At 47.9% G+C, this 27,351-nt stretch overlaps 2 protein-coding genes across 4 annotated transcripts in view; one reads left to right on the forward strand and one right to left on the reverse strand.

The window, feature by feature from the left end:
- The first annotated feature begins 5,803 nt into the window (after nucleotides 1-5,803).
- On the forward strand, nucleotides 5,804-13,550 carry MCAM (melanoma cell adhesion molecule). 2 transcript variants are annotated; one of them, XM_019716341.3, is made up of 16 exons: nucleotides 5,804-5,959; nucleotides 7,756-7,880; nucleotides 7,973-8,180; nucleotides 8,266-8,336; nucleotides 8,432-8,519; nucleotides 9,439-9,618; nucleotides 9,726-9,847; nucleotides 9,921-10,083; nucleotides 10,183-10,301; nucleotides 10,372-10,513; nucleotides 10,685-10,806; nucleotides 10,916-11,057; nucleotides 11,163-11,231; nucleotides 11,412-11,559; nucleotides 11,882-11,999; nucleotides 12,480-13,550. In XM_019716341.3, the coding sequence occupies exons 1-16, from the start codon at nucleotides 5,893-5,895 to the stop codon at nucleotides 12,507-12,509; spliced, it is 1,914 nt and encodes a 637-aa protein (XP_019571900.2). In that variant the 5' UTR covers nucleotides 5,804-5,892; the 3' UTR covers nucleotides 12,510-13,550. The 2 variants fall into 2 exon arrangements, with proteins under 2 accessions (XP_019571900.2, XP_019571901.2); XM_019716342.3 differs by lacking the exon at nucleotides 11,882-11,999.
- Nucleotides 13,551-13,882: 332 nt separating this feature from the next.
- Nucleotides 13,883-27,351, reverse strand: part of CBL (Cbl proto-oncogene) — an 87,402-nt gene continuing 73,933 nt past the window's right edge. For both annotated transcript variants that reach the window (XM_019716331.3, XM_074335333.2), the window contains 4 exons: nucleotides 24,669-24,809; nucleotides 24,190-24,290; nucleotides 23,317-23,505; nucleotides 13,883-22,307 (listed from right to left, as the gene is read on the reverse strand). In XM_019716331.3, the coding sequence (XP_019571890.2) occupies nucleotides 21,979-22,307; nucleotides 23,317-23,505; nucleotides 24,190-24,290; nucleotides 24,669-24,809 (760 nt within the window). In that variant the 3' untranslated portion in view covers nucleotides 13,883-21,978. The remainder of the gene's footprint in view (nucleotides 22,308-23,316; nucleotides 23,506-24,189; nucleotides 24,291-24,668; nucleotides 24,810-27,351) is intronic.

Raw genomic sequence — 27,351 nt, forward strand, 5'->3', positions numbered from 1 at the left:
TTTCTGAATCCCTATTGCACTTCTGTTTATACCATATCATTCAGTGGTATTTAATCACAACTTTCATTTCCATTATATGTTTACTTAATTCAGCAGTAGATTATTACAGGCATAGTGCACAGGTTTTGGAGTTAGATGAATCTTCGTTCAAATTTTAATTCCTTGGGATGATGAAACAGTTCTGGAACTAGACAGTGGTGATGGTTGCACGACACTGTGAATATACTTCATGCCACTGAATTGTGTACTTAAAATGGTTAAGAGGGTAAATTTCATGTTATGTGTATATGATCACAATTAAACAATGTAGTTCCATCACTCACAGGCTGTGTGACTTTAGGTCATCTCATTCTTTGTGTTTCGGTTTCCTCATTTTTTGTTATTGTTGCAAAGATCAAAATAAATATCAGTGATAAAAATGACCCATGAAGGAGAACTGACTCTGGGTGATGAACACACAATGGGATTTATAGATGATGTAATACAGAATTGTACACCTGAAATCTATGTAATTTTACTAACAATTGTCACCCCAATAAATTTAATTAAAAAAAAAAAAAAATGACCCATGAGGTGATGGAAGGAGAACTGACTCTGAGTGGTGAACACAAAATGTGATTTATAGATGATGTCATACAGAATTGTACACCTGAAATCGATGTAACTTTACTAACAATTGTCACCCCAATAAACTTTAATTTAAAAAAAAAGAAATGACCCATCAGTGAATCTAAGTTGTAAAGTACTGTACAAATGTTAGACATGAGTAGCTTCTTCCCTTATTCTGAGCCCTGCCATGTCCCCTCTGAACAGTCACTGTTCAGTCACTTGCTCAAGGGTTGCCTCAAAGCCACCAATTCCTTCATGGAGACTAAAACTGAATAAGCACTTTCCCATGTGACAGGCATGTTGAAGGGAGGGTGCCACAGGAGAGCATAGCCCGAGCTGACCTAGTTGGGACTTTTCTCTGACTCCAAATCCTGTGTTCTCTCTACTGTAAGTGTTCAAGTTCACTTAAAGCCCCAACCAGTGGGGTGTGGGTCAGGGAGGCAGGGAACAGGCTCCTGGCTTGCCTCCCCTCTTCTCTTTCTTCCCACCTCTCTCCCCTCCTCTAAGATCAGCTGTGGCAACTATAGTGGGGGTCACAGGCCCCACCAAAGGTGGAGCAGAACAAGGCTCCCTCCTCCAGGGCTCCTCCTGGGTTGCTCCAAGCTCAGTGTGGAAGAGAAAACAAATGCAGAAGTGGCCTTCAGGGAGCAAAGGGGCCAGGAGATCCAGAGCGGGCATCCCTATATTTCCCATTCCTCTTCTGTAGACTAGCTGGCCTTTCCTCAGGGATAACAAAGTCAAATTTAAACAGCGCTCTGGGGACATTCCTTCCGGTGGATGGTGGTGTTTTGGGAAGCAGATGTGAACTTCCCTGAGGGGGAGAAGTGTAAACTCCTAGGACCCTGCTCTCAACCCTCTCCCCTGGCTCCCAACATGCTACATTCTCCAAATTTAGGATGGCTGAAGCAGGTGGGAAAGGGTTTAGGCCCTCTGAGGCCAGAGAACTAAGACCCAGACTTAGCGGCAGGAGGCCACACTGTTACAGATGACAGGAGTGAGTCCCCTTTCCCAATGCTGCACTCCTGCTTGGAGGGTCCTGTTCTTTCTTTGACCAGAGGTCACTGTGCACCCAGGAGGCAGCCCTCAGGGACTCCGCAAGCAGCGTAGGCTCTGCCCAACCCCACATCCCAACTCTGCCTCCCCCTCTCACTTTTCAGAAGGGGGGAGAGATCAGACTGAATCACGTTGCTGGCCCGCGCGCTGGGAAAGTCCTGAAGACCGGATTCGGGGCTTCCGGAGAGCCCCCAGAATCCCCCGCATGAGCCCCTCCCAGCTCAGCCCGCGGGCGCCGCCTGAGCATTTTTGGTAATGTTTGGGTTGGTGCAAGCGGCAGCGGATGCCCCTCCTCCCCGCAGCATCCACTGGGCAAGACCTGGAGAGCAGGGGCTCCTGGGACGCCAAGGGATCCCCTGGACTGGGACTCTGGGTGCTGGAGGGCTGTCCACGTGGAGAGGCCCCTAGGGGCGGAGGGGAGAAGAGCGACAGTCTCCAGTCTGAGGGCTCAGATGGGTGAAGCCTAGGATGGGAGAGCTGTGACCCTCTTCAACATAACCCACCCACCCACTGTAGCCCCCTCCTTGAGACTTAAGGGTCGGGCCCTACTCCCCAGGAAGAGTCCCTATACATCCACAACCTCTTTCTCTGCCCCCACTCCCTGGCAGGTCCGGGGCTGAGAGAAGAGGCCAGCAGCTCCCAGGGGAGTCACTGGAATGCTCAGAGCCTGGGAACAGACCCTGTAGTCCCTGGGAAAGCCAGACTGTGGGAATCCCACCCTCAGCCCCCTCCCCAGGATGGGCCAGCAATGCCAGAGACCCCAGCTCCCCAGCAGGGGGCTTTGCGTGAGTGGAAAAACCCCTTGTCCAAGCCCCAGCTTGTCTCGACCCCAGAGTTCAGTAGGCCAGCTGTGACCACGACCCCCTCCCCTCCCTTCTCTGCTTCAACATAATTCTAGCCATTGTGCCCTTCACCCTTCCCCTCCCCTTCTCTGGACCCCTGTACAATGGGGCCTTTGCCGCCTCCAGCACTCAGGGTGGAGATGAACTCACTCACTCATGGTTTTTCCAAGTTTAAAAATAACCCCTCCCATCCCCCCAATCACCCTTCTCTTCCACGGTGCTTTTGGGGTCCAGGCTGCACCTCCTTCCTCCTGTTCTTGGTCAGGTGTGAAGTGAAGGACATGGGTGAGACTGTGTCCGGCCAGGATAGGGGCTGCTTCCCCCCATTCAATCTCTTCCCCACATCTTCCACCCAGCCCCCCAGTATCCTGTTTCCTGCCCTGATGACGTCCTCAGCAACAGCTGCCCCCCACCCTCCTCCCACCCTGTTTTTCACTCCCTCAGCACAATCTCCTCCCAACTCAGACCCCCATTTTGGAAAAATTTTTCCTACCTCCCCTTTAACCCAGACTGGACCTTATTTTCTGGCCAATCCAGGGGTTCCCCAACTTCCATAATTGCCAAGATCCCCGGGCCACCCTCCTCCACCTCCAGCTCCTTCTCACTGCAACTGCAAACTTGTCTTTGTCAGCTTCCTTCCTCCACTCAGCCCACCCTTCTCACATCCTCCTGGTAAAGGCCCCTGTACCAGAGGGGTGGGTGGAAGGCCACTGTGCCCACTCTGCTAGAACTGAGGGAGGGCTCCTGGGTTGAAATCTCACCCCAGTGAGTCCCTGGGGGCAGACCCGTCCTTGTCTTTTTACCTCCAACTCCACTGGAGCTGGGGCCCCACTCTTCTCCACTTCTCCTTCCAATAAAATGTAAGCTCCACCCACTCTGGAGACTTTAGCTGAGGGACCCAGAACAAGGCCACCACCCCACCTAGCCTTAGTTTCTCTGCCCATGGTCAGACCTGTGGCAGAGACACAACAGAGGGCGTTCCACACAGCGCGTCCTCTCATGTCTGAGTAGCCCGTCTACCAGGGGGGTGCAGGAAAGCAGCATTCCTACCCCTTCCTTCTGCAGAGAAATCAGGGGCAAAGAATTAGGACTCTGGCCTAGGGCCTCTTCTTCTGATCTTGGCCTACATCTGAGCAAGGCTGCTTCGAACCCAGTCCAGGGGCAAGAGTCTCTGCTGGTAGAAGGCCTGTAGTTTCCTCCTTGGTCTCCCTTTCTGCTGGATCTCAATCCTCTTGCTGGAAGTTCTTCCTCCACTGCCTTCTTTCTTTCCTGCAACTGCTGAAGCTCTCTCTATCTCCTGGTGTCTTAAAGGAGTAGGAAGGCTGATATCATCTACCTTCTGCTGCTTCTGCCCTGTTCTGCCTTCACTCCCCTTTCTTCCTGTTTCCAATCCTCTCTGAATCTCCTCCAAAGTCTTGACAACTCTCTTTGGTTTGGAATCCCAAAGTGCCCCCCTCATTAAGCCATCCCCAAACTGTCTGCCCCCTTGGCTGCTCAGACTGCCTCAAGCTACTGGCTTCCTTAAAGGACAATCTGTGCTTGTTTGGTGGAGCCATGCAGGTAAGGGATGTCACCCCGAACTCTAATCTCATTTCCCTTTCACTGTAGAGGCAGCTCCTCTACCCACACCTGGCTTCACTCTCCTCAGGGCAGAAGAATTCTGAACTGACTGTCCTTGGTGGTTAGCTGGCATTGTTTTCAAGCCAGGAGAGAGAATAATTAGTTAATGGTGTTAAGTGAAGGGAAGGGGGTGGGGGCAAGGAAGCGGCAGAGCTTGGCGCTCCATGCCCAGCTCCGGCCTTGCCAGGGCAAACAGCATCCTTCAGCCATTCACACTCCTCCTGCCCCTGCAGAAAAACAAGCTCATCCATTCCACATGCACCCTGAGAGGTTGAAAGCCATGGTGTTCCTCTTCCTCTCTTCTCCTCAGGCTCCAGGCCCCTAGCCTGGCAGGCCGGGCACAGCCCCTGGCTGGAGACTAATGGAGGGGGAAGGGGGGGTTAGCAAGGTTCTGAAAGACAGGCTGATGTGGTTTGCGAGTCATCTCTGTGTCATCAGAAGGCCATCCCAGAGCATTCTTTCAAGTCATCTGCCTGTCTCTGGCGTTTGCTGCCTCACCCTGCTCTTCCCCCAACCAGTAGAAAGTCAGCCAGGCCAGGTGACAGACCTCCAACCCCAAATCCAGGCCCCTTATTTGGCCCTCCTTGCTGAAGGAGTTCCAGGGGTCAGTGCGCTGGGTCTCTCTGAGGCAAGAGCCCATCCCACTCCCCAGAGGCTTAGTTTAAGAGGCCAGAAAACCCAGGGTTTGGGAATAAGGGGAGTTACAGACCCCACTTAGGCCAGGCTGCCTGAAACCAGATCTGATCCTCCTCCATACCCCCTCCACCCCCCCAGCTGCTGAGCCACAATCTTGTTGAGGGAGCCTGGGGGTAGGTGGATGGGGAGGGTGGAACCCTGCTGCAGGGGATCCTTTTAGCTGTCAGGAACAGCAATAGGTTTTCAGGGGTCAAGTTGGGAGTCCCTCCACCCATTAACTCTTTCTTCCCCTCTTTCTTCATTCAGGTGAGGGGAAACTAAGTCCCGGTCTAGGCTCAATGAGTGAAGAGGGCAGAAACAGAATTCTCAAGGCCTGGGCTTGAGAAACCTTGGGCCTGTGAATTCAGCTCCCTCCTTCCTTCTTCTAGTCAAGGACCGTCTTTCAGGAGCTTGGGTTTGAAGGAACAGCCCATGAGGCACGATCTCCACTCCCCAATACAGGTACCTCTGGGTCTGTAGGATCTGGCCCAGAGTTCTTCCCTCAAAGCTGCCAGAACTGCGAGGCATGGGGGCAGTGCCAGGTCGGCGGCAGCCACTATGGTGCGATCCTTCTGGAAAGCGACCGTGGCAGGAGTCCGGCCGGGTGGAGGAGGAGGCGGAGGGGAGCCTGAATGGGAGGCCCACTGGGGACACCGAGGCCCTTACCATCTGTTCCTCAGCCAGGAGGTCCCCCAGGGCTGCACTGGCTGGTAGGGGTTGAGCAGGGGTGAGCGCTGTTGGTTCTGACCAGAGTGACTCTGGGCATCCGGGCCAGCTTCTCCTCGCTGCCGCCTCAGCTAGGCAGTCTGGCCTGAGACACCTGTCCCTGCCCCTTCACCCTACCCAAGCCGGGAGCTGGGAGGCCGGCTCTGGCCTACGTCGGCTCCCAGCCGCTCAGAGTGGCGCCGGGCATAGCGGCGCCCGGCCCGCCCCCCCAGGGCTGCTGCGCGCCGGGCGGGAGCGGGGCGAGGAGGTGGGGTGCGGGGCGGGGCGGGGCCGCCCAGGCGTTTGGGCCCCTTCCCCCGCCCCCCTGACGTAAGCCCCGGGCGGCCGCGAGCTTGCTCACTTGGCGCTCGCCCTCGGTCCGGGAAGCATGGTACTGTCCAGGCTCATCTGCGCCTTCTTGCTCGCTGCCTGCTGCTGCTGTCGCCGAGCCGCGGGTGAGTGAGGTCGTTGGGGGGAACGCACTCCGAACAGCCCGGGCCGCGGGTCTTCAGTCGAGCGTGCCCGGGAGCGGAGCTGGCTTCGCGGTGGGGGCCGGAGCCTTGCGCTCCAGCGAGCACCCCACCTTCCCGGGTCCCTGACAGCCAGCGCCTTGCGCGCGCGGCACTCTTCTTTGCAGCCAGTTTGCAGCCTCATTTCGACTATCCCGGGAACAAGATGGGGAGGCGGTAGGAGGCTGCGGCCGGGTGCGGGAAAGGGTGGAGCCGTGCCTCTTGCGGCACAGGGGAGAGCTTTTCCTCAGGTGCCTACTCTGGGGGCCCGCAGTTGGAGCGGCGGCGGGAGGCGCAGCCTAGAGGGCATCACCCCAAATCGTGTATTCCGCGCCCGCCTGTTGCTGGAAAAGGCAGCTTTCTTAGTTGGAGGGGGTGCACCGACTCCTCCCTCCCCAGCCTGGGCTTTGAGCCAGGCTGCAGGTGAGCGCGGGGAGGGGGAGGGCAGCGGCTCCCGCCCGAGTTGGGCGTTGGCGGGGTCTGGGGGGCGGTGTGGGTCGCCTCACGTGTACCCGGGTGACGATATCACAGGTGGCAGAGACGAGGGACTGAGGGTTCCCAGAGTGGAAGCGCCCCAGATTTGTTACCTCAGGGAATGGGACCACATTCAGATGGGAAGAGCGCCCCTACACGAACTGCCTAGGAGCCGGGCGCTCCCGGGTCCACGCTGCCCTTGTATGGCCGCGGTGTCGCGTGTTTCTCTTCGCTCCTTCTCCCAGATCGCAGCCGCTGTCTCGCTGAGAAAGAGGAAGGCTAGGCAGTACCCAGCTCGCTGGCCTTATGCCCAGTGCCGACAGCGTCCCTGGGGTACTCCCCTTTCCGTTCCCCCCCCCCCCCCCAGCTGCTGCCTCCCAAGCTGACTATATTTCAGGGGAAAGGGCTAAATCAGGCTCCTCAGCTGCAGGAGGTCCAGCCCCACCCTACCCCGCTCTTCTAGCTCTGGGGAAAGGGAATCAGGGATCTGAGGCTTCTGCAGAGAGCTGAAGACCACTCCATCTGTCCTCACTGTCTGGGAGCCAGCCCTGGCAGGGCAAGGACCCAGTCATCCCGGAGTCCAGCAGGATGGGATTGAGTGACATCACCTCCTCACAGGGCACGCAGCACGCTGGCACCACTGACGTCACTCCTGCCCACTGCCTGGCCTTTGCCTTGACCTCTGGGGAAGACTCTCACCCCTCCATACTCACCAGACTCCCAGGATGGGGTCCCAGGAGTGTGTGGGATATTCATGAAGGTGCTGCTTAGGGAGTATGAGAGGGGAGCTTCTGGCCAGGATTGGCCCAGTGGGTCTTGTGGGGGATTTGGTGAGGGGCTGTTTTGGAGGGCACACGGTAGAGCAGTGATGTCTTCCTCTTGGTGTGGGGACACAAAGGGGCCTGTGTGCCCCAGCCTAGCACATGCCTTGCATTCCCACACTCAAGCTCACTCGGAGAGGAGGGGCCTTCCTCTTGGCCCAGAGCCTGGGTTGCCCCTCTCTGTCAGCCTCAATCTGGGAGGTGCCTGGCGCTCAGGGACTCTGCTCCAAGGACCAGAGATGACCATCCCCAAGTCCCTTGAATTGGGAGAGGGCTGGCCCCGGGTGGAGAGTAGAGAGTGGTTGAGGGTTAGGAGAGGACAGGGCCCTCTTCAGACCCTGGAAGTAGCAGGAAGAACAGCTGCAGTAAGCAGGTGTGAGAGGAGGGGATGGAGAGCAACTGGAGCTGACACAACTGCTGGGCTGTGCCCCCTCCCTCACCTCCTAGGTGTGCCTGGAGAGGTGGAGCAGCCTGAGCCTGAGCTGGTGGAGGTGGAAGTGGGCAGCACAGCCCTTCTCAAGTGTGGCGCCTCCCATTCCCCGGGTAACTTCAGCCATATCGACTGGTTTTCTGTGAGTGCTGGGGCTCCAGAGAGGGCAGCAGGAGGAGGCTCTGCCCTTCATGTAGGCCCAGGACCTCCACCTCTTCTACCACCTCCCCTTAGGTCCACAAGGAGAAGCCGACACTCATCTTCCGTGTGCGTCAGGGCCAGGGTCAGAGTGAACCTGGGGAGTACCAGCACCGGCTCAGCCTCGAGGATAAAGGGACTACTCTGGCCCTGACACATGTCACCCCCCATGATGAACGCATTTTCCTGTGCCAGGGCAAGCACCCTCGGTCACAGGAGCGCCGCATCCAGCTCCGTGTCTACAGTGAGTGCCCCATCTGTGCCTTGTGGGCAGCGTGGGTCATATGAAGTGCTGGTCCCATGCCCCTCCTCATTTCTCTTCCTTGTAGAAGCTCCAGAGGAGCCAAGCATCCAGGTCAACGCCTTGGGCATTTCTGTGAACAGTAGGGAGCCTGAGGAGGTGAGCTACACCAGGGTGGCCTGGTGGTAAGCAGGAGCTAAGGTGGGGCTTGGTGAGGTCTCAGAGGGCAGGAAGACTCACCCTGTCCCTCTTAGGTTGCCACCTGTGTGGGAAGGAATGGGTACCCCATTCCTCAAGTCATCTGGTATAAGAATGGCCAGCCCCTGAAGGAGGAGAAGAACCGTGAGTAGCCCTCTCGGCCCTTAAAAGCCATGCTTATGGCACCACACAGGGACCACTTTACATTTTATTTTACTTTTTTTTTTAAATACACAAGTAACGCTTGAAAATATTTTCATAAGAATTTAAGCTGAACAGCAAAGCTAGAAGGAAGATTTCCTTCCTGCCCCAGACCCTCTCCCAGAAGTACGCACTGCTGTCAGTGTGTGTTCTTTTGAGCATATTTTTGTTTACTTACATGTTAAATAAATCTAGGAATATATAGGCGTTTGTTTTTTATTACCTAAACCAGTGGTTCTCAACCAGGGATAATTTTGCTCCCCTCCAGGACATTTGGCAATGTCTGGAGATATATTTGGTTGTCACAAATAGAGGGGTGCTACTGGCATCTGGTGGGTAGAGGCCAGGGAGGCTGCTAAACATCCTACAAGCACAGGACAGCCCTACAGCAAAGAATTATGTGGCCCCAAATACCAGTAGTGCTGAGGCTGAGAAACCTTGACCTAAATGGCATTGTATGGTGTACACTGTTATACAGTTTTGTTTTCCTTTTGATAATGAGTCTTAGAAATCTTTCCAGATCAGTCTATTTAGATCTACTTTATTGTTTAGCCTGCGGCCCAAGATTCCATACGATGTGTATAATGTAGTGTAGTTAACCATTCATTCCTGGTAGTGGATGACTAGAATGTTTCCTCATTTCTTTTTTCATCACTGCAACGTTACTTGTACACATCCTTGTAGGTATGCCCACGTGTCAGGGTTTGTAGATAATGAGCAATGCAAGTGTTGGGTTGAAGGGTCTCAGCTTGCCATTTGTACCTGGCCCCCTTTAGGTTTCCCCTGCCAATCGCTGAAGAGACCATGGGTGGGTTGGAGGTGGGGCTGAGGCCAAGCCCTTATCCCCTTCCTCCCTGTCCAGGGGTCCACATTCAGTCGTCCCAGATCGTAGAGTCAAGTGGTCTGTACACCTTGCGGAGTGTTCTGAAAGCACAGCTGCTTAAGGAGGACAAAGATGCCGAGTTTTATTGCGAGCTCAACTACCGGCTGCCCAGTGGGAACCACATGAAGGAATCGAGAGAGGTCACTGTCCCTGTTTTCTGTGAGTACTGACCGCTGCATCAGGGCTGGGCCTGGGGGAGACTCCTGCTAGCTTCTCCCTGCCCAGCATGGGTAGTGTGCGCTGAGAGCAATCTCCTTGGTATGCAGACCCAGCAGAGAAAGTGTGGTTGGAAGTGGAGCCTGTGGGAATGCTGAAGGAAGGGGACCGTGTGGAAATCAGATGTTTAGCTGATGGCAACCCCCCACCCCACTTCAGCATCAGCAAGCAGGTAAGGAGGGCTTCGTGGGGATGTACGAGGGGCTGGAGGTACACTCCGCTCATCCCTTCATCCTCTCCCTTAGAACCTCAGCACCAGGGAGATGGAGGAGGAGGCAACCAATGACAATGGGATCCTGGTCTTGGAGCCCGCCCAGAAGGAGCACAGTGGGCTTTATGAATGTCAGGGCCTGGACTTGGAAACCACGGCATCACTGCAAAGCGACCAACAGGAGCTGCTGGTGAACTGTGAGGACTGGGGGCCCAGGACAGAGGGGCCAGGCTGGGGTAAGAGGGAATCAGCGCCACCTTGCCCCGAGCAGGCTGACACTATTGCTGTGTTCCCAGATGTATCTGATGTCTCGGTGAGCCCCGCAGCCCCTGAGAGCCAGGAGGGCAGCAGCCTCACCCTGACCTGTGAGGCAGAGAGTAACCAGGCTCTTGAATTCCAGTGGCTGAGAGAAAAGGTACCCAGGTGGCCCTGGGGCTGTGGGTGGATGGGGTTGGGAGTGACCTCTGACATGTCTCTCACACCAGACAGGCAAGGTGCTGGAAAAGGGGCCTGTGCTCCAATTACACAACCTGAAACGGGAGGCAGGGGGAGGCTACCGCTGCGTGGCATCTGTGCCCAGTGTACCTGGCCTGAACCGCACACAGCTGGTCAACGTGGCTATTTTTGGTGAGGCCCTCTGGGCAGCGATTGGGTGGCTCCTTGAAGCCACCCCAAGTAGGGTGCTTTAAAGCTCTTTGCGGGTAAAAAACTACCCACCCGCTGCCCTGGGGTGCTCTGTGGGGTGGAGGAGGTGAGCTAGTGGAGTTTGCTGCCTCACCTTGCCCCCTGCCTCCCCAGGGCCCCCGTGGATGGCACTAAAGCAGAGGAAGATGTGGGTGCAGAAGAACACAGTGCTGAACCTGTCTTGTGAAGCATCAGGACACCCTCGGCCCACCATCTCCTGGAATGTTAAGGGCATGGTGAGCAGGCACATCGCATCTTCCCATGCTTTCATTAATCCCTGCCCAGGCTTTGCTGCCAGAACCGGACATTCTCCCCACCCCCTGAACTCTGCCTCTTTCCTTGTAGGCAAGTGAACAAGACCAAGATCCGCAGAGTGTCCTGAGCTTCCTGAATGTCCTTGTGACTCCACAGCTGTTGGAGACAGGTGCTGAATGTGTGGCCTCCAACTCCCTAGGCAAAAACACTACCATCATTTTCCTGGAGCTGGGTAAGGGCCTCGTCCTGCAGAGTATGGCAGGGACACGTCCAGGCATGGCCATCAACTTGTGCTTTTCCTAACCCGTCCCAATCCTTTTAACTACTCTCCCAACAGACTCCAGTAGAACTGGCCTCAACATGTCCACTGTCAGCCCTCATACCAAAGCCAACAGCACCTCCACAGGTAAGCTGGACCTGGCCCTAGAACAGGGCATCCTCATTTTGCCCTGACTTTCCCTGGGAAACCCTGCCAAGAAAGGTGAGCGTGGCCCATCTTCTATCAGCCGTGGGTGGGGGCTGGGGGCAGTGATGGAAATGTGGCAGCCTGGGGCAGGGAGTGACTAGGAGTGTCTTTGTGGGACAGAGAAAAAACTTCCAGAGCCGGAAAGCAAGGGTGTGGTCATCGTGGCTGTGACCGTGTGTGTCCTGGTCCTGGCTGTGCTGGGTGCTCTCCTCTATTTCTTCTACAAGAAGGGCAAGCTGCCATGTGGCCGGTCAGGCAAACAAGAAATGTAAGCACAGTTCCTAGCCCCCTGCCCCTGTCTCCTGCTACCCTTCTTGCTGCCTCCTTGGGACGTTCCCCTGCTTGCCCTAGTGCCCACTCACCCCTTAGGAGCAGGAGTGGGACACTGGATCGGAGTGCTCCCTACCTTACTGCCCACTACCCAGCTTCCATCAACCACACTTTCTCCCTCTCATTCATTACCTGTTTCCCTTCCCTGAACTGGCCCTAGAATTCCAAAGAGCCTAATACCCAGTCCAACACCCTTCCCAATAGCCTGTCCTTCCCTTACCCCTTAGTTGCCAACCTCTTGCCTCCCTCCCTCCTCCCAGCACGCTGCCCCCGTCTCGTAAGAGCGAATTTGTAGTTGAAGTTAAGTCAGATAAGCTCCCAGAAGAGACGGGCCTCCTACAGGGCAGCAACGGTGACAAGAGGGCTCCAGGAGACCAGGTAGGAGGCAGTTCTTATGTCCAGTGCCTGACACAGTATCAGGGATTGGGAGTAACAGGGTCTGTTGGTTCTTGTTCACCAGAACGCTAACCCTTTCTATCCTTCATTATTTTCTGTTGGAGGTTGGGAACCAATCCCAACTTGCCCTTATAACACTACTGTCAAACGGTAGGGCCAGGCTGAAGAACCCTGGAGAGGGTAACTCCCAGAACTGAGAGCAAAGACCCTGTCCCATCACCATCACCGTTTTCTGAACAGCTCGTGGCTCAGGTCACGAAGTGTGAAATGTGGCCCAATCTGATCCGGGGGCCTAGATTCTCCTTCCCTGCCCTGCCATACCCGTCCTTGCTTCTTCGTTCAGGCTGCTGCACCTAGTTCATCAGCTTTTGCTACAGTCCCTGCGCCCCTCTAGTACTCACACCGTGAACTGTGGTCACTATCTCCATGTTCCCCTTACATCTCCTCTTCTCCCATTTTTAGGGAGAGAAATACATCGATCTGAGACACTAGCTGCTGAATTACACTGACCTCCCCTCCCTGCCTGGACATGTCTTGTTCCCTGCTCACCCTCATCCCCCTCATTCAGGATGGTCGCTAAAGTCTCTACAGCGGATGACAGAGAAGACCCTGCTCTAGCTCACCTGCAGACCCAATTTTGGAGGGCTGGTGGGCTAGGACCAGAGCCATCCTGAGAAGGACCTCATGTGGCCCTGGAGGCGCCCTCTTCAGGGACCAATCCACTGTCGCAATTTGTTGTCGGGGCCTCAATATTCCAGGAGTAGGTAGGAGGGTTTCTTGCAGACTGTGTATCTCTTTACACCGTATGGATGTAAATACCCATCTTCAACCAGCAGTCAGTGAATTAGGTAGCCTATTTATCTTGAGCTGATTTCCTGCCCCGAAGGCTGGCTTCATAATTCAGTTGTATCACTGAAGTGAGGACACACTGAGCCCAGGCCCCTCTCCACTGGTGAAGTATGTTGTTCACATCGGCTCTGGAGAGTACCCCAGCAATATCTAGAAGCAATTGCCTGCCTGCCTTGAGTCCCTTTTGTGACATTCTTTTCTCTGGGCAGAAGCCAGGAACTGGTATCCTTCCTTAAAAGGTTTGCTGGATATGTCTCCGTGTCCCTGCATTGTGGAAGCTGTGCACTGTTTTTCCAGAGTTAACTCCATTGAGCTCGAGCCCCTATATTCATTTGGCTCCCACTGCCCTCTCAAGGGATGATGGAAGACTGATAGGTGAGGGTAGGGGACAGAGATGAGGTCCAGACGATCCTTTATGGGGATTAATGTTATACTAGCACCAAACTTCTACAAACTAAGCTAATGGGCCTAGACCTCAAAAGGAGTGCCCTAATGGGAGGATGGTACTTTAGGATGAAAAACAGGCCTGGCTAGAGCTTGGGGTGTGTATGTGTACCTGGTGTGTGTGTCCACGCGTGTGCGTGCGTGCGTGCGTATGTGTATGGTTTTGTTAGGTTGTGTGTAAATTGGCAAATTGTTTCTTTTATATATGTATAAAAAAATAAAGCTTAATTGTCCCAAAAATCTTACACTGCCTTTTATTCATCATGGGAACTACAGCAGCCTGAGGCCTCTGGAATTGGAACTATACCAAAAGGAACATAAAATCCTTGGCAGTTGGCAGCAGAGACCAGGGGTTACTCTGTTTCTGAGCAATGGCTCAAGCTCTACCATAGAGGACACCCCCCTTTGCTCAGCAGCAATCCCCTCCTCTAGGCAGCCTGTAGGGCCTCGCAGGTTCTTAGCAAGCAGCTTTTTCCCTTTTTCTATGCTTTCCTGTCACTTCGATTTGCCCTTGAGATAGCACCCAATATATCACTCACTCTTCCACCCCCACAAATGAGCAAGAACTCAAGTCTGCTACAACAAAAGAAACTTTATTTTAAAATATTTTTTTTACACACATGGGTGCCTTAAAAAGCTCTTTAGTTAACTGTGTATGGAAATGAAAAAAATTAATAAATAACATTAGTATAACAGATCTCTAAACATTAATACATTGGCAAAACAATGGACTTAACATGAAAATGAATCTTAAAGCTCTGCTATTCTCTGTAAGAATATTTACCTTCTGTTTTTCTTATTCTTTACATGTGAGAATGATTAAATACTAATATAAAATTTTTTATATTAATGACACATTTTTAAAATAGTCCACAAAAATCTCAAAGTTTTTATGTTGTTTTATTTTTAACACTGATATACAAATTAGGACTCTTCATTCTGGAGAAAGCATCAAGTTCTCTCCAGACCCACCCAGACCAAGAATGTCAAAATCCCGAATAAGGAGGACTTTAAAAAGAATTGTTTCTATCTCCAAACTCTTCATTAGTTAAAGGCAGGGAAGAACTGAGAAAAGGGAAAGAGATAAGTAAAATTCATTATATAGAAAATATTTGTGTGTTTTTTCCCCGAAACCTAATGGCCACAGTACTGAGGACAGGCTTCCAGTACACGGTCCTTGCTGCCTTTCCGAGGGGAAAAGCAGGTCCTAAAGAGGGCACAGCTGCTTCATGCTTTCAATCTGAGGTCTTCAAATGAAAGGGAGAGAGGCAGGAGGTCTAGGCCAGTTCGGGATCCAGCAAAAAGAAAAGACAAAAACAAATGACCTCCCCTTCTCAGGAGAGTCCATCCTACACTTTTCCATGCAGCTGGGTCATTAACAGGATCAAGAGGAGGCTGGGACACTTGAAATGGTCCAGAGTATATTCTTGGAAATCATCGAACAGTCTATTTTTTCTCGCTGGAGACAGCATGCAACCTGATAACTAAGATTCTGATTGGAACCAATCAAATGATCCCAGGGTACAATGCTTATTTCTTCCAACTAAGCATGATGGCAGAAGGGACCACTGACACGCTACACTTGTGTGTCATCTCTCCAGCCACACAGAACACTTCTTCCTCTCCCCTACACCGTAGAGACTAGTGACACTCAAGGTAGGAGAGCTAAGACTCTGGTGTTTCCATATTAAGTCCTAAAATGCAGCCTGGGATACAGTGCTGCCTTAGAAAGGCACAAAATGTTTGGCTTTTTTTTTTTTCAGTGTGCTAAAAATTGTTTTGTTTTGAATAGAGGAAAAAGATATATAAGGTTAAAAATCCCAAATCACCACAGCCAGAAAGTGGATGTAGGAGGTACTTCATAGCTGCCATGCCCCAATCTCATGTTTCAGCAGGAGGTCAAGGCCAAGACACTAAAACAATGCTGAGAAGGGTAAGTCAGGGGACATGTATTTCAAGGGCACTGTGCCTGCAGGCTTACTCACCCAGATAGCAAAAGGAAGAAGGCAAGGAAGAGAAAATGCATGATCTACAGACTCATAAGCAGCTCCCTGCCTCTTCAGTTTCCACACAGCCATCATAACAGGGTCAGAGGTGGGGAGGGAGGAGGGAATTGACACACAGGGTGTATTAACACACACTTAAGAGTGCCGGGCTCGGGCACAGTGTACACCCCACCGCAGGGCCTGAGCATGGAGGCGGTGCAAGGCCTGAGGAGTTGCACATAGCATATATTGAGCAATCCTCCTCTGGCCTCCCAGTCTGGTTCAGGGGTAGGAGAACTTGTGAGAGGCAATGTGGAGGGCACCTCTCACATTCATTTTTGGGACTGAATCAAGGATATGGGGCCAGGCAATCAGAACTCTGCTGATGTGTTCGGCTGCCCAATCAGTAGATCTGAGGTTGGCTTTCAGCCTTTGCTCTGTACAAACAGAGGGAGTGGTAAGCCACATTTTTCTTAAGCACTATACAAGGAAGGGGGCAGAGAGATCTCCAAACAGATGTTAGTCTGTTGGTCAACAGCTGGCCCTTTTGGGGCAGTGCTTTCCATGTGACAATAAATGAGCCTCCACGCAGCACTTGCTCACCCCTACTTCCCCACCTCTTACTCCTGTGCTACTTTCCAGAACCAAGAAACATGGTACTCCCCTTTCGAACCAACCCTGATTTCCTAGACACCGTGGAAGCACATGGCACTGCTATCCCTCTGCTCCTTCATTCTGGAGCCTAGACTTGAATATCAAATGCAAAGTCTGATGACTCACCCTTTATCATGTACCTCAATGTATATCTTTGGATTACTAGGTTACTTCTGCGTGAATCAACTCCAGTAGTTAAAAAAGTTGTAAGTACTTATGAAATGCCTTAAAAATACAGGACAGGTTCTAAGATAGGTAAGATGAAAAAATTCAGGCAAGCAAAAGCACAGTTTTTTAAAATAAAAAAAGGCTTTAATACAGGACTACAAAGAAAGCAACTGGACAAGGAAGACAAAGATATCCTGTCTAAAGAGCTCTCAGTAAAAACTCCATTCTAAACCGGAACTTATTACCTAGTTTATATCATGGCAACTCTACCAACTATTACATATTCTTACTGGCTATAGCAAAGTAGTTTCTGAGGTACCTAGGAAGGCCTGCCTAAGACTATTACTGCAGAGCTCCCCTCATATAGAAAAGACCAAATGAAAAGGTGAGGGAGAGCATACGGACGGACACAGGCCATGGGCACACAGTATGAATATATTTTTAGTACTGAAACCTGAATAGCCCAGAGGTCCATGGTGGCTACAGTGGGATTTGTGATCTGCTCTCTAAATAATATGAAAGAAGGCTAAAAAACCTGAGATTGAATAAGGGCTAAGAAATGTCACCTAAGAACAGACGAGCTCCAAAACAGAAGAAACTGGTCCTAAAGAGGGAGATAAGAAATCTTGGACACCAAGACACACAAAGGGAAGAAAAACAGGAAATAAAGAAACAAAGCCAGCAACCGAAATTAATTTAAACCTAGGAATTTCCTCAATGTCCCACAGTCCCACAGCTGCCTTTTCACTCTCAAAAAAGCAGTATGATAGCAGTTTACTACTAGAGTATTTTTAGGGTATCTATCCCATCTATATACCCTCTTCTCTGATAATCGCCCTCCACCTCCCCTCTGAAGGAGTATGCTGCTATTGCCTGTGACGAGGCTGACTGATTGTGGGTAGATGAGTCATGTGCTGGGGTAATCATATTCTTTCCTGAAAATACAAACCAAGAGGCCCTGGGAATCTGTTAATGGTGACCCCTATAGTTGGAAGGTCACATTGACTTGAGGATTGGGGTATCTATTTTGAGACCATGCATGCCAATAAACAGACTCACAAGCAGGAGAAAAGACTAGGTGCAAAGTTTTATAGTTCCAGCTCCATGCAAGAATCAACTGCATTTCTTATCCTGGGTTCTGTGAAATCTACATCCTCATGATCCCTTCCTTTCAAGCACAGGATGCTTGAATACCTGTGTTTCTTGCATCCAAAGGATTCCCAAACAGGACAAAGATACAACCTTGACCTTCTACTGTGTACCCACTTCTATGCAGTGATAGTAATGCTTTGCACCGAGTTAGAATACCTTAGATTGAATTTCTAAAGCCTGAAAGTCTAGGAGAATGATGATGTGTTGATTTTGATACTAACTTCTAGGTTCTCTAAGCTCTCTACCTCAAGAGATAACTGAGTTCAGTTGATTTTACTGCCTGACTCTAAGGTGACCAGACAACTGGTTGAAGATCAGGACCCAGAGACAAGTGTCCATAAGCTCTCCCACATCTTCAGCCATTCTAAGACACAGGATTAGAATGGTTGTTGAAGGACTGGAAAACAAGTTCCAAACAGAATGGAAGATGGTGACAGGTCCCAGAAGGGTGATAAGGAAACTTCCCAATGAGGGGGATTAGGGATGCAAGCAGCTCAGTAAAAAAGATCAAGGAAGGCACAGGTTAGAAAGGGGACTACGGGCAATGCTTTGCTTAAACATTTAGCTGCCCTACTGTGTAACACTGAGCCAACATACCCCTCAACCCACCAAACAGACTGCACTGAAATACATTAAAATGATGGGTATCCATGAGATTTACACTGAGGAACGTCCCAAACATTATTAAAGTTATAGGAAAACAATAGGGGGCAATGGGAGAGTTGTGAACTGATTTTAACCGAGACAGCTCTATAAGGAAAGACATGTTTACATAAAAGAGCTGTGAATAAAAACTACACAATCTTACTGGGAAGGGTTATTTTAGGGCCAAATGCAAGTACTAGGCAGTTCAAGTACAATCTCCCAACATCAGTAAATCACCACGTGCTGGCAGGGAAGAACACAGAGCTGACACTTCTGGCACATGGTAACTACTCATAAACATTTGCTGAACGAACAAACGAACTGGAAAACACCCAGGTGAGTGGTCAGAATACTGTTACTTTATGGGCAGTGGTCACTGCAGAATCAGAAAGGCCAACGGTAAAAAGGGGAATTTACAAACAGTTTGGGAAAACTGTCTATCACCCTCTGACTTTCATGATGTGAGGTAGAAGATTCTGTATTAACCTCATTGCGGATCACCCACAAAAAGGTCTAGATCCTTAGTACATATCTGAAAGTTGCCAAGAGAGTAAATCTTAAAAAGTTCTCATCACAAGGAAAAAATAATTTTTGTAACTATGTATGGTGATGGATGCTTACTAGACTTATCATGGTGATCATTCTGCAGTGTATACAAATATTGAATCATTACATTGTGTACCTGAAACTAATGTTATATGTCAATTATACCTCAATTAAAAAGAAAAAAATAAGGTCTAGATCTGTTAATAGTGCCTTAAAGGGAACATATAGCTGGGTCCCTACTGTGTAAGCAAATTTACAAAAATTCATTTGTAAGTTTGCCATTTGGGACCATAAAATATATTTTCTCTTTTTGTAGAAGAAATAAATATTTCAAGTATGAAGAATAACGACCCCTTTCAAAATATGTTTCTTTAATCCACAAAACAGCCAAATGATATCAATAGTACTATCCCACATCCTGAGCCCTGGTGTTGAGAGTCTGTATAAGAAGAGAGAGAACAGAATAGCAGAACAGCCAGCGTGTGGCTTGCGGGGAGAAAGGGCCAATGGAAGAGAATGACCATCCCCAGGTATAGATGACTATTTACGCAAAATAGTAACAGATAAATGCTGAGATGATAAATTGCCCAATCTATTATTTACATAAAAAGGGAGGTATATCATAGAGCCCACAGGTTTTTTTCCACTTGGGGAACCCTTTGGTGGAAGATGTACAGCAGGAGCAAATGATTTTACGTATTGCCAGGCAAGGCAACCATCCAGTAATGTGGCAGGATATGTAAAGCAACCCAGGAAGACACAGGGAAAACAGGAGATTGGGTTGAACAGAACAGTCTAGTGTATTTACAAAAAAGTAAAACATCAAAGTGGTTTCTACCTTATTTACCTGATCCTTAACAGAGGAGGGACCATTTGTAATTGGGGGTGGAGGGGGTAAAGAATGGGTTTGCCCAAAAGTCAAAATAAAGCCTGTTTGTGAAAGGACAATTTTAAACTCAGAACAGAGCCAAATAATTAAAAATTGCCATACAAACAGAGGATGAAGAATGAGTTATTAATGCCTTAATCCAAGGAAAATTTAAGAAATTAAAGTTTTAGGAATATCCTCAAAACAAGAGCCATGTGAAAATTTTCCTGAGGCGCTCGCCTGGCAATCTCAGGTGACCCAGGTGTACCCTCAGAGTACCCAGTCAAAGAGAAAGAAAAGCCCTCACAGAATGGTCTAAAACTCTGAATGCCTACAGACACACAGCTGACAAGGTAATAACCAGGCCAATCAAAGCTGCACATGTTCTAGTACCCCAGTTCAGGAAGGACCCAACAAGTCACACAAGTACTCCATTAGGAAAAGAAAGAAGGAACTTGCCCGTAGCCTATATAAGTAAGGACATTCTCCAAAGATTTTGCGTGTACCTTGAAAAGGCAAAAAATATGCAGAACCAGTGCTTTGTCCTCCTGATAGATTTTCAGACTCTGGGCGATATTTACAGAGAAGGAAAAATTCCAGTGTGGATAGGCATGGAACCTGCTGCCATTTTTTTCTAGTTCATAATCTATGCTTTCAGTATCTAAATAAAATGCAAAACTGGATGTTACCACAAACGAAACACTATACTGGTTTTTAGAAGGAGATACTAAGTTACTGTTTCCTACTCACTGCAATTGCCCTTTGTCCATCTCCACTCGAGTTCAGGACCTCCTGCACCTGGTGGCGAGCTGTGCTGTTTTCCGCCATGTAAAGGAGACACTGGGTAACCATGGCAAATCAACAAGCAGTCCTGTACTGTCCACTATGAGAATGTAAATGGCTCTGAGACAAAAGAGGATAAAATCAAAAGATCTATGAGTTAGAAAAAGTTTTAGTTACGAAGAGGACAAGGTGGGAAAGAAAACAGATCTAATGAGAGTCATTTCTGTCTGGATCTAAAGACAAAAGCAAGACTTAGATTTTGAGACGGGTAGATTAATCAACAGAGCAGCCTTGCTTCTGATAAGGAAGAAGGTTACACTGTGCTAGGGAAGTCAGCAGACGCTGGGCAGATAATGGCCTAAACTCGAGGGATCATTCGGCAACATCTACAGGAACAATGGCGCTCCACACCAGACTCTGAATCTGCTTTCAGAGCCTGCAATTACGCAGACTGCCTGGCTGTTCATATACTGTCTCTGAGTATAGTAAAGTCATTTCTTACATTAAATGATGTCTAATTACTGTGGGGAACACAGTCATTAAAGAGTATATAGAACTACAGTGAAGAGGAAAGGAGAAGGAAATGTCACATTCCCAAAGCCACAGGCACAAGAGAAAACTAATGGAGTGGTATCCCCATTCCTTAAAGGGGAAAAAAAAATCATTTTTGAAAATATAACCTGGCTTATGATCAAAAGGAGACACCCATATAAGCTGGAATTAATTCACTGGGAAGAAAAACTGAACAGACAAATCCTTATGGTCTATTTTGTGCATTTTATGGATAATAGGGTAAAGAACGTGTGAATGAAGTTTCCTAAAAGCTTCATGGTGTTCGGGCCAGAAAGCCACGCTGGAAACAAAGATTCTTCCCTTCCCATTAAGTATAAAATCTCATGACCTACATTAGACACACATATACCTGGCACCAAGGCAACTAACTCCCACAGGCTATTCTCTGGGGAGAGCATGGAATGTATTTGAAAGCCTTTATCTCAAATCAATCACTGTGTAATTATAATTAAAACATCTTATTTTAACAGATTCAATGTTCCTATTGAAAACAGTGCTTCGGAGTGACCAGTGTTAGCTGCTAGTATCAGACATGACTATAATGATGCCGCAGCAGTACTTTTTGTTCCAACCTATCTACCAAACAAACCAATACCATCACACATAATAACATTCTACAAGCTGCTTGGCTTCAGTAAGCCTGGTCATAGCATGCCAACTGCCAATGACAGACAAGGGGAAAGAGGAGAGAGGAAAGGACAGAGGGAGGGTGTTCTAAAAATATAAGACTTTAGCTATGCATATAATAATCCAAGCCACAGGGAAGTGTTGAAGTTGTAATACACACTGGGGTTGGGTATAATACCACAGTAGATGAATGTTTTTAAAAGATTCCTTCCTAAACCTTTTGTGCTAATTCCCTGCCTGGAATTAACACAGACAGCAGGGTAATCTTGTAATCACAGGACACACACAGATACACAACCACAGTCTTAACCCTGGAAAGTCTTAAGTCCTCAATTAGGATTTACAGCGTAACACTTCTACTGCTTTCTGGGCTGTTCCCCAAGCAGACTACTGTTAAAAAAAAAAAAAAAAAATCCACTCTCTCTCTAAGTGGGGACTGAAGGACACCTTCAAATGCACTCTCAAAACAAATAAAGTAATAAAACACACTAGCTGCTCCATTTTCATCCCACTGCTTTGAAATCTTAGAACCACAAATATGCTAGCCCACAGACAGGGCCAGACTTCGTGTGACATCTCCAAAGGAACCTCTCTGCTCTTTAGATGCTACTCGAGTAAGAGCTCCCAGCTCACTGGTCCTCCAAAGTTGCAGCAGGGAGATGATGTGCTAGGTGGCTACATGGGCAGGAGAAGAAATAGAAACAAATTCCCGGAGAATATTTTTGGCCATTTCAATGTTGTTGTGGGCAATGACCAAAGCTTTCTGAATGTCCTGGTAAGAATATCCCTGACTCATGAGGTTCTCAATTTCACTGGAGAGCTGCGGAGAGGCAGCGGCAGCGGCGGCGGCGGCGGCGGCAGCGGCGGCGGCAGCGGCGGCGGCAGCGGCAGCAGTCGCACCACCTTGCTGACCGCTGCCCGCTTTTCGTTCAGAGTTGATTCTCCGAGGGAACGGCTTGGGCGGCCTCTCAGGAACTTGGGAACCTTCAGTGAAGGCTACAAGAAATAGGAAAGAAAACATTTGCAAATCCTTATTTCATGGCAGTAATAACAAGAATGTGCTAATATAAAATATTACTGACTTACTGTCAATTGAGTCCATGCGCTCTTCAGTCAAAAGGCTGGGTTTTACAGGTTCAAGCATTTTAGTATACAGACCTCTCCTTTTCACAGCAGGAGCAACCTTCTAATTATACCACCTGTCCTACTAACACTAACCACTGCTGTCACAAGTACAGAACATCTGTATGTGCATCATGCTTTTCACTTAGTAACCAGTTTTCATATATATCATTGCCTGGATTCTTTTTCAAAAATTTCTGAGGGGGCCAGAGAAGACACTAAACTTCTCCTTTCACAAATTATGAAAACAGAAATCAGCCTAATTTGCAGTGAAGAAGCATTAAACAAGGCTGGGTGGGTGGGGATCACTGCCTGTTTCAGCAACTGGATGCTGTAATATCTTTTTCACCAGCTGTCCTGAAGGCTGTCTTCAATTTCCAAAGTGACAGCAATTCTGGCTGCCGCTCCCTCAGGAAACCACAGGTGGCCACAAGTGCAAGAAAAGCAGCCCTTATTGTCCAGGCCCAAATGTGGGCTGGCTTCAGGCCCATTCAGTGTGCTTCCCAGAGCCAACAAACCTCCTTTCCAATAGGACGGGGCCCAGAGGTCAGGAATGTGTGGTCTGAACCATCAAGTTTAATAACCACTGTCATAATGCACACTGAAGAAGAGCCAGAAATCCTACTCACCCCCAGCACAGGAGGAACCGTGGTTTAAGAAACAACCTCATTTCTAAGTCTGGCAAAATCCTAAAGAGTCTAACTATAGTTGAACTTCCTAATTTGGGACCCAGGACCAGCTTTCTTCCCATTAGGAATACATTTTAGTCTACTACTTCCAACTACTGATTTATTGTCTCCAGGAAGTCAGTCATCTCTAGTTCAGTATAAATATAGGAGCCATACAGCAATCCGGTACAAACCAAGGTTGCCTGGATACTCACTTGTTGTGGGATCACCTTCCAGAGACAACCAGCCGAAGGAGGAGCTGGCATTAGAGATATCTGACAGAGTTCGGCGGGCCAGCACTGCTGGCACAGGTGGCTTAGGAACATCATACCCATCATCTTCATTTTCTGATTCCTCAGGAACACTACTAGCATGGGCATGGGATGCAGCCAAATTCCCTTCACCTAGAGAAAAGTTTGTCCAGTTATCTTCTTCTAACATACTTCATCTAACACATTTCAATACAGGGGCATCCATTCATTCAAGCCTGCCTGTACAGAGTCAAACAGTTATCAAATGTCTGCTATGGGCCAAACACTATGAGGCTTTGTGGGTGGAAATAAAGGAAATAGAGAAAATAAAATTTACACCAATCCTGCAGCTCTACCTTTCTAAGAACATGTCAAAAGCTACCCTTTCCAATGTTAACAGCCACTGATGCCGAAGATTCAGTCACTCAACATTTCTATCTGCATTTCACCGTGGAAGATCAGCCAAAGGGCCTGTGTGTGCTGCCTCCTTGAACTTTCAACTTGGTAGGCTAGTTAATATGGGAACTGAGTATTTACCACCCATACACAAAAGAATTTCATCAATGCAAAAAGCAATGGGAATAAAAGGGAGCTGCCAACACTGCAGGTCCAGGTCACAAATGTCTCCAGGCTCTGGAAGGATGAAAAAGCACAAAAGGAACTAGCTGTGTGAGTAAGAAATAAAAGAGAGGAGGCAGTTTTACTGCCCATTGATCAAAGATATTTTGCAAATAAAATTATTTAAAAGAATTTTCTGCTTAGATCAAGCAATCTCATATTACAGGCTCATTCCTACAGCACATTAATGATTTTTAAAGTAGCAAAATAGCTACTCACCAGAGGTGCTGCTCTCTGTGACAGATGGCGCTGACTGGGACTGAATATTATACATTGCTTCATATGTACAGCTATCAATCTGCTGGTCACAATCACATGCTCTGAACCGAAAGGAAAGTGGCACAATTACTTTCAGAAACAGAACTGTTATCTGCAAACTTACTGATTACGATTCCTCTATTCACAACTATTCCAGACCCTGATTCTATCAAGATAAAATCCCCCCTTTGCCAGTCACTCAGAAATGTTGCAAGACTGATTCTTATGATGACTACTAGAGGTGTGTGTTTTTGACATTACTGTGATGTTGAGGAAACATTAAGCAGAATTGTTCACAGCTCTAAGAGGCTTAAACATTAGGAGCTACATACATGTTTCTGCTTTAATTATGGCTGGATAACGCTTTGTGAATGAAGGTAGCAAGCCAAGCAGGTGAGTAGTGTCAACTGAATTCCAAAATTGGATTGTTGTGAACCTACCGTGAACTCTGTGTTGTCTCCAAAGGCCATTTCACCTCTGGCTTTTGAAGCCCTAGAGGCCTAGAGGAGGGAGTCATATACTCTGTGTCCTCCTCATTTTCACACTGCTCCCCAGGTGGCAGCTTTGGCACAGGAAGAGGTCTAGAAGATGAAGAATAAAAAACAGAAAAAGAAAACAAAAAGAATTAACAAGCTGGAAAACCTTCAAGTATGAAATAAATGGCTTCAAAACAGACCATAATTTGGCATAATAGATGCCACCTAGGGATGCATTAGCTTGGTGCAAAAGTAACTGTGGTTTAAAAGGTTAAAAATAACTGCAAAAAAAGCAGTTACTTTTGCGCCAACCTAATATTATTTCTCCTGGCTAAGATGGGAAATTATTAAAAACACACTAACTTACATTTTCTCTTTTAGCTAACCAAAGATGCAGTTATTATGTTTGAGGTGTGTTACATTGGGATAGTACTTCATATCAGTTAGATTCTCTCCCTAAATAAGTTAAGAGTCCCTGTCTGAGAACTAGTATGCCAGTTTTTTACTAGCCATGAAACAAGAAACAGCAGGTGGTTTTCTGACAATATGCTAGGAATGTATACAAATCCTAATTCTAAAATCTTTATATGGTTTCAAAGAATATACAGCTTGTTAAGAGCTTTCTCATATATCTCATAGTATAAACACGTTTTCTCCTTATTTAAACAAGAAAAATATGAAATAAAAGAGAGAAAATGCCTTGGTAGTTAGCATCAATTCTGGGACTAGATTCCTGATCTTGCGACTCTGGCTTCAGGGATCTTGCCATTATACTCATACATAACTCTTACCAAGAAGCTTTTGAAACAAAACGTCTCGTGCCAGCCCACCCTCTGAAACTAGACAAAGACAAAACAAAACAAACTAAAAAACTCCACACAATTATATAAGAAACATACATGTGTACAAAACTGATTCTGGAAATATGAGTTAATGAGTGTTTCTCCTCCCTTCCTCTTTATACTTTTTTTGCACGTTCTAAGCTGTAAGAAACACCTATTGGATTTGCCTGTCTGTGTTTACTTGATGGTTATTTTTCCTAATTATAAAAGCAATAGCTGGAGTGGCCGGTTTGCTCAGTTTGTTAGAGCACGGTGCTCTTAACAAGGTTGCCGGTTTGATCCCCACCTGGGCCACTGTGAGCTGTGCCCTCCACAACTAGACTGAAACAACTACTTGACTTGGAGCTGATGGGTCTGGGAAAAATTTAAATAAATAAAAGTTAAAAGAAAATAAAAGAAGAAAAGCAATAGCTGCTTATTACAAAACAGAAACTTAACAGATGACAGTCCCCTATAATCTCACTTGAGATTTTTTTCTTGTCTACATATTATTGTCTTGTCTACTTTTATTATTTGTGCACTGCATGCTGAAGTTTTGAGGTAGCAGTGTACTGGTATCTACAATGTGCCTTGAAATGTGTCAATAAAAGAAAGATTGATGGATGGGTAGAGGTATAGATAAATGTATGATAAAACAAGCACAGTAAAACAGTAATAGCAGAATCCAGGTGGTGAGTATATGGATGTTTACTGTAAAAAAATCTTTCACCTTTATGCTTTTAACTTTTCATAATAAAATGGTGGGGGGGAAACAACTTATAAAGATTAACAACAACAAAAAATACCAAGTATTGGTGAAAATGTAGGAAAATAAGTGCTTTCTTATATATAGTTTTAGAAATGAGAAATTGGTATCACTTTTCTGGAGTGTAATTCAGCAAAACTATTTAACCAAACATGCAAACCTTTGTATTCAGAAATTCCATTTCTAGGAATTTTCCCTAAGGAAATAATCAAGAATATTCACCATAGCATTATTTATAATACTAAAAAAAAAAAAAAAAAAAAATTTACTGTCAAATAATGCCATATTGAATAAATAAATTTTGAACTACACATACAGCAATATATCTGAAGTTAACTGTGTCCCTCAGTGCCTTAGAGGTTCCCAAGAGGAGCCTTCTACCACAGCAGGTCTAATCTACTTTACATATTGAGGTTATACTTAAGTCAGTTCCACAGCTTTGCAACCAATTGAAATAATTTGAAAATCATTGTAGTACAAGAATATGTAATGATATCAAGATATTCCTAATGAAAAACACACACACAGGAATAGTAATGAACATATATCAAAGCTCACTGACTCTAGGTAATAAGGTTATGGATAACTTTTATTTCTTCAGCGTCACTTATCCATATTTCTAAATATTCTTTAATTAACACATTACTTTCATAAAAAGAAAAAAGTCACTAAAAGGGCCATCAAAAATTTTAATTATGGGCCGGCCTAGTGGCTCAGGTGGTTGGAGTGCCATGCTCCTAATGCCAAGGTCGCTGGTTCGATTCCCACATGGGCCAGTGAGCTGCACCCTCTACAGCTAAGATTATGAACAACAGCTCTCCCTGGAGCTGGGCTGCCAGGAGCAGCCAGAGACAGGCGTAGGAAGCTGTGGGCTGCCACAGGCTGCTGTGTGCCGCCATGAGCGGCAGTCGGCCAGTATGAGTGGCCAGCAGCCGGCGAGAGCTGCTGAGAGCTGCTGTGAGTGGCTGACCCACGACCGCGACTGACTGCCTCAGCCAGGGGAGTGCAAGGCTCATAATACCAGCATGGGCCAGAGAGCTGTGTCCTACACAACTACACT

This window comes from Rhinolophus sinicus, chromosome 14 (genome assembly GCF_057876585.1).
Source record: "Rhinolophus sinicus isolate RSI-liver-muscle chromosome 14, RSI-T2T, whole genome shotgun sequence".
In the NCBI taxonomy this organism is placed as follows: Eukaryota; Metazoa; Chordata; class Mammalia; order Chiroptera; family Rhinolophidae; genus Rhinolophus; species Rhinolophus sinicus.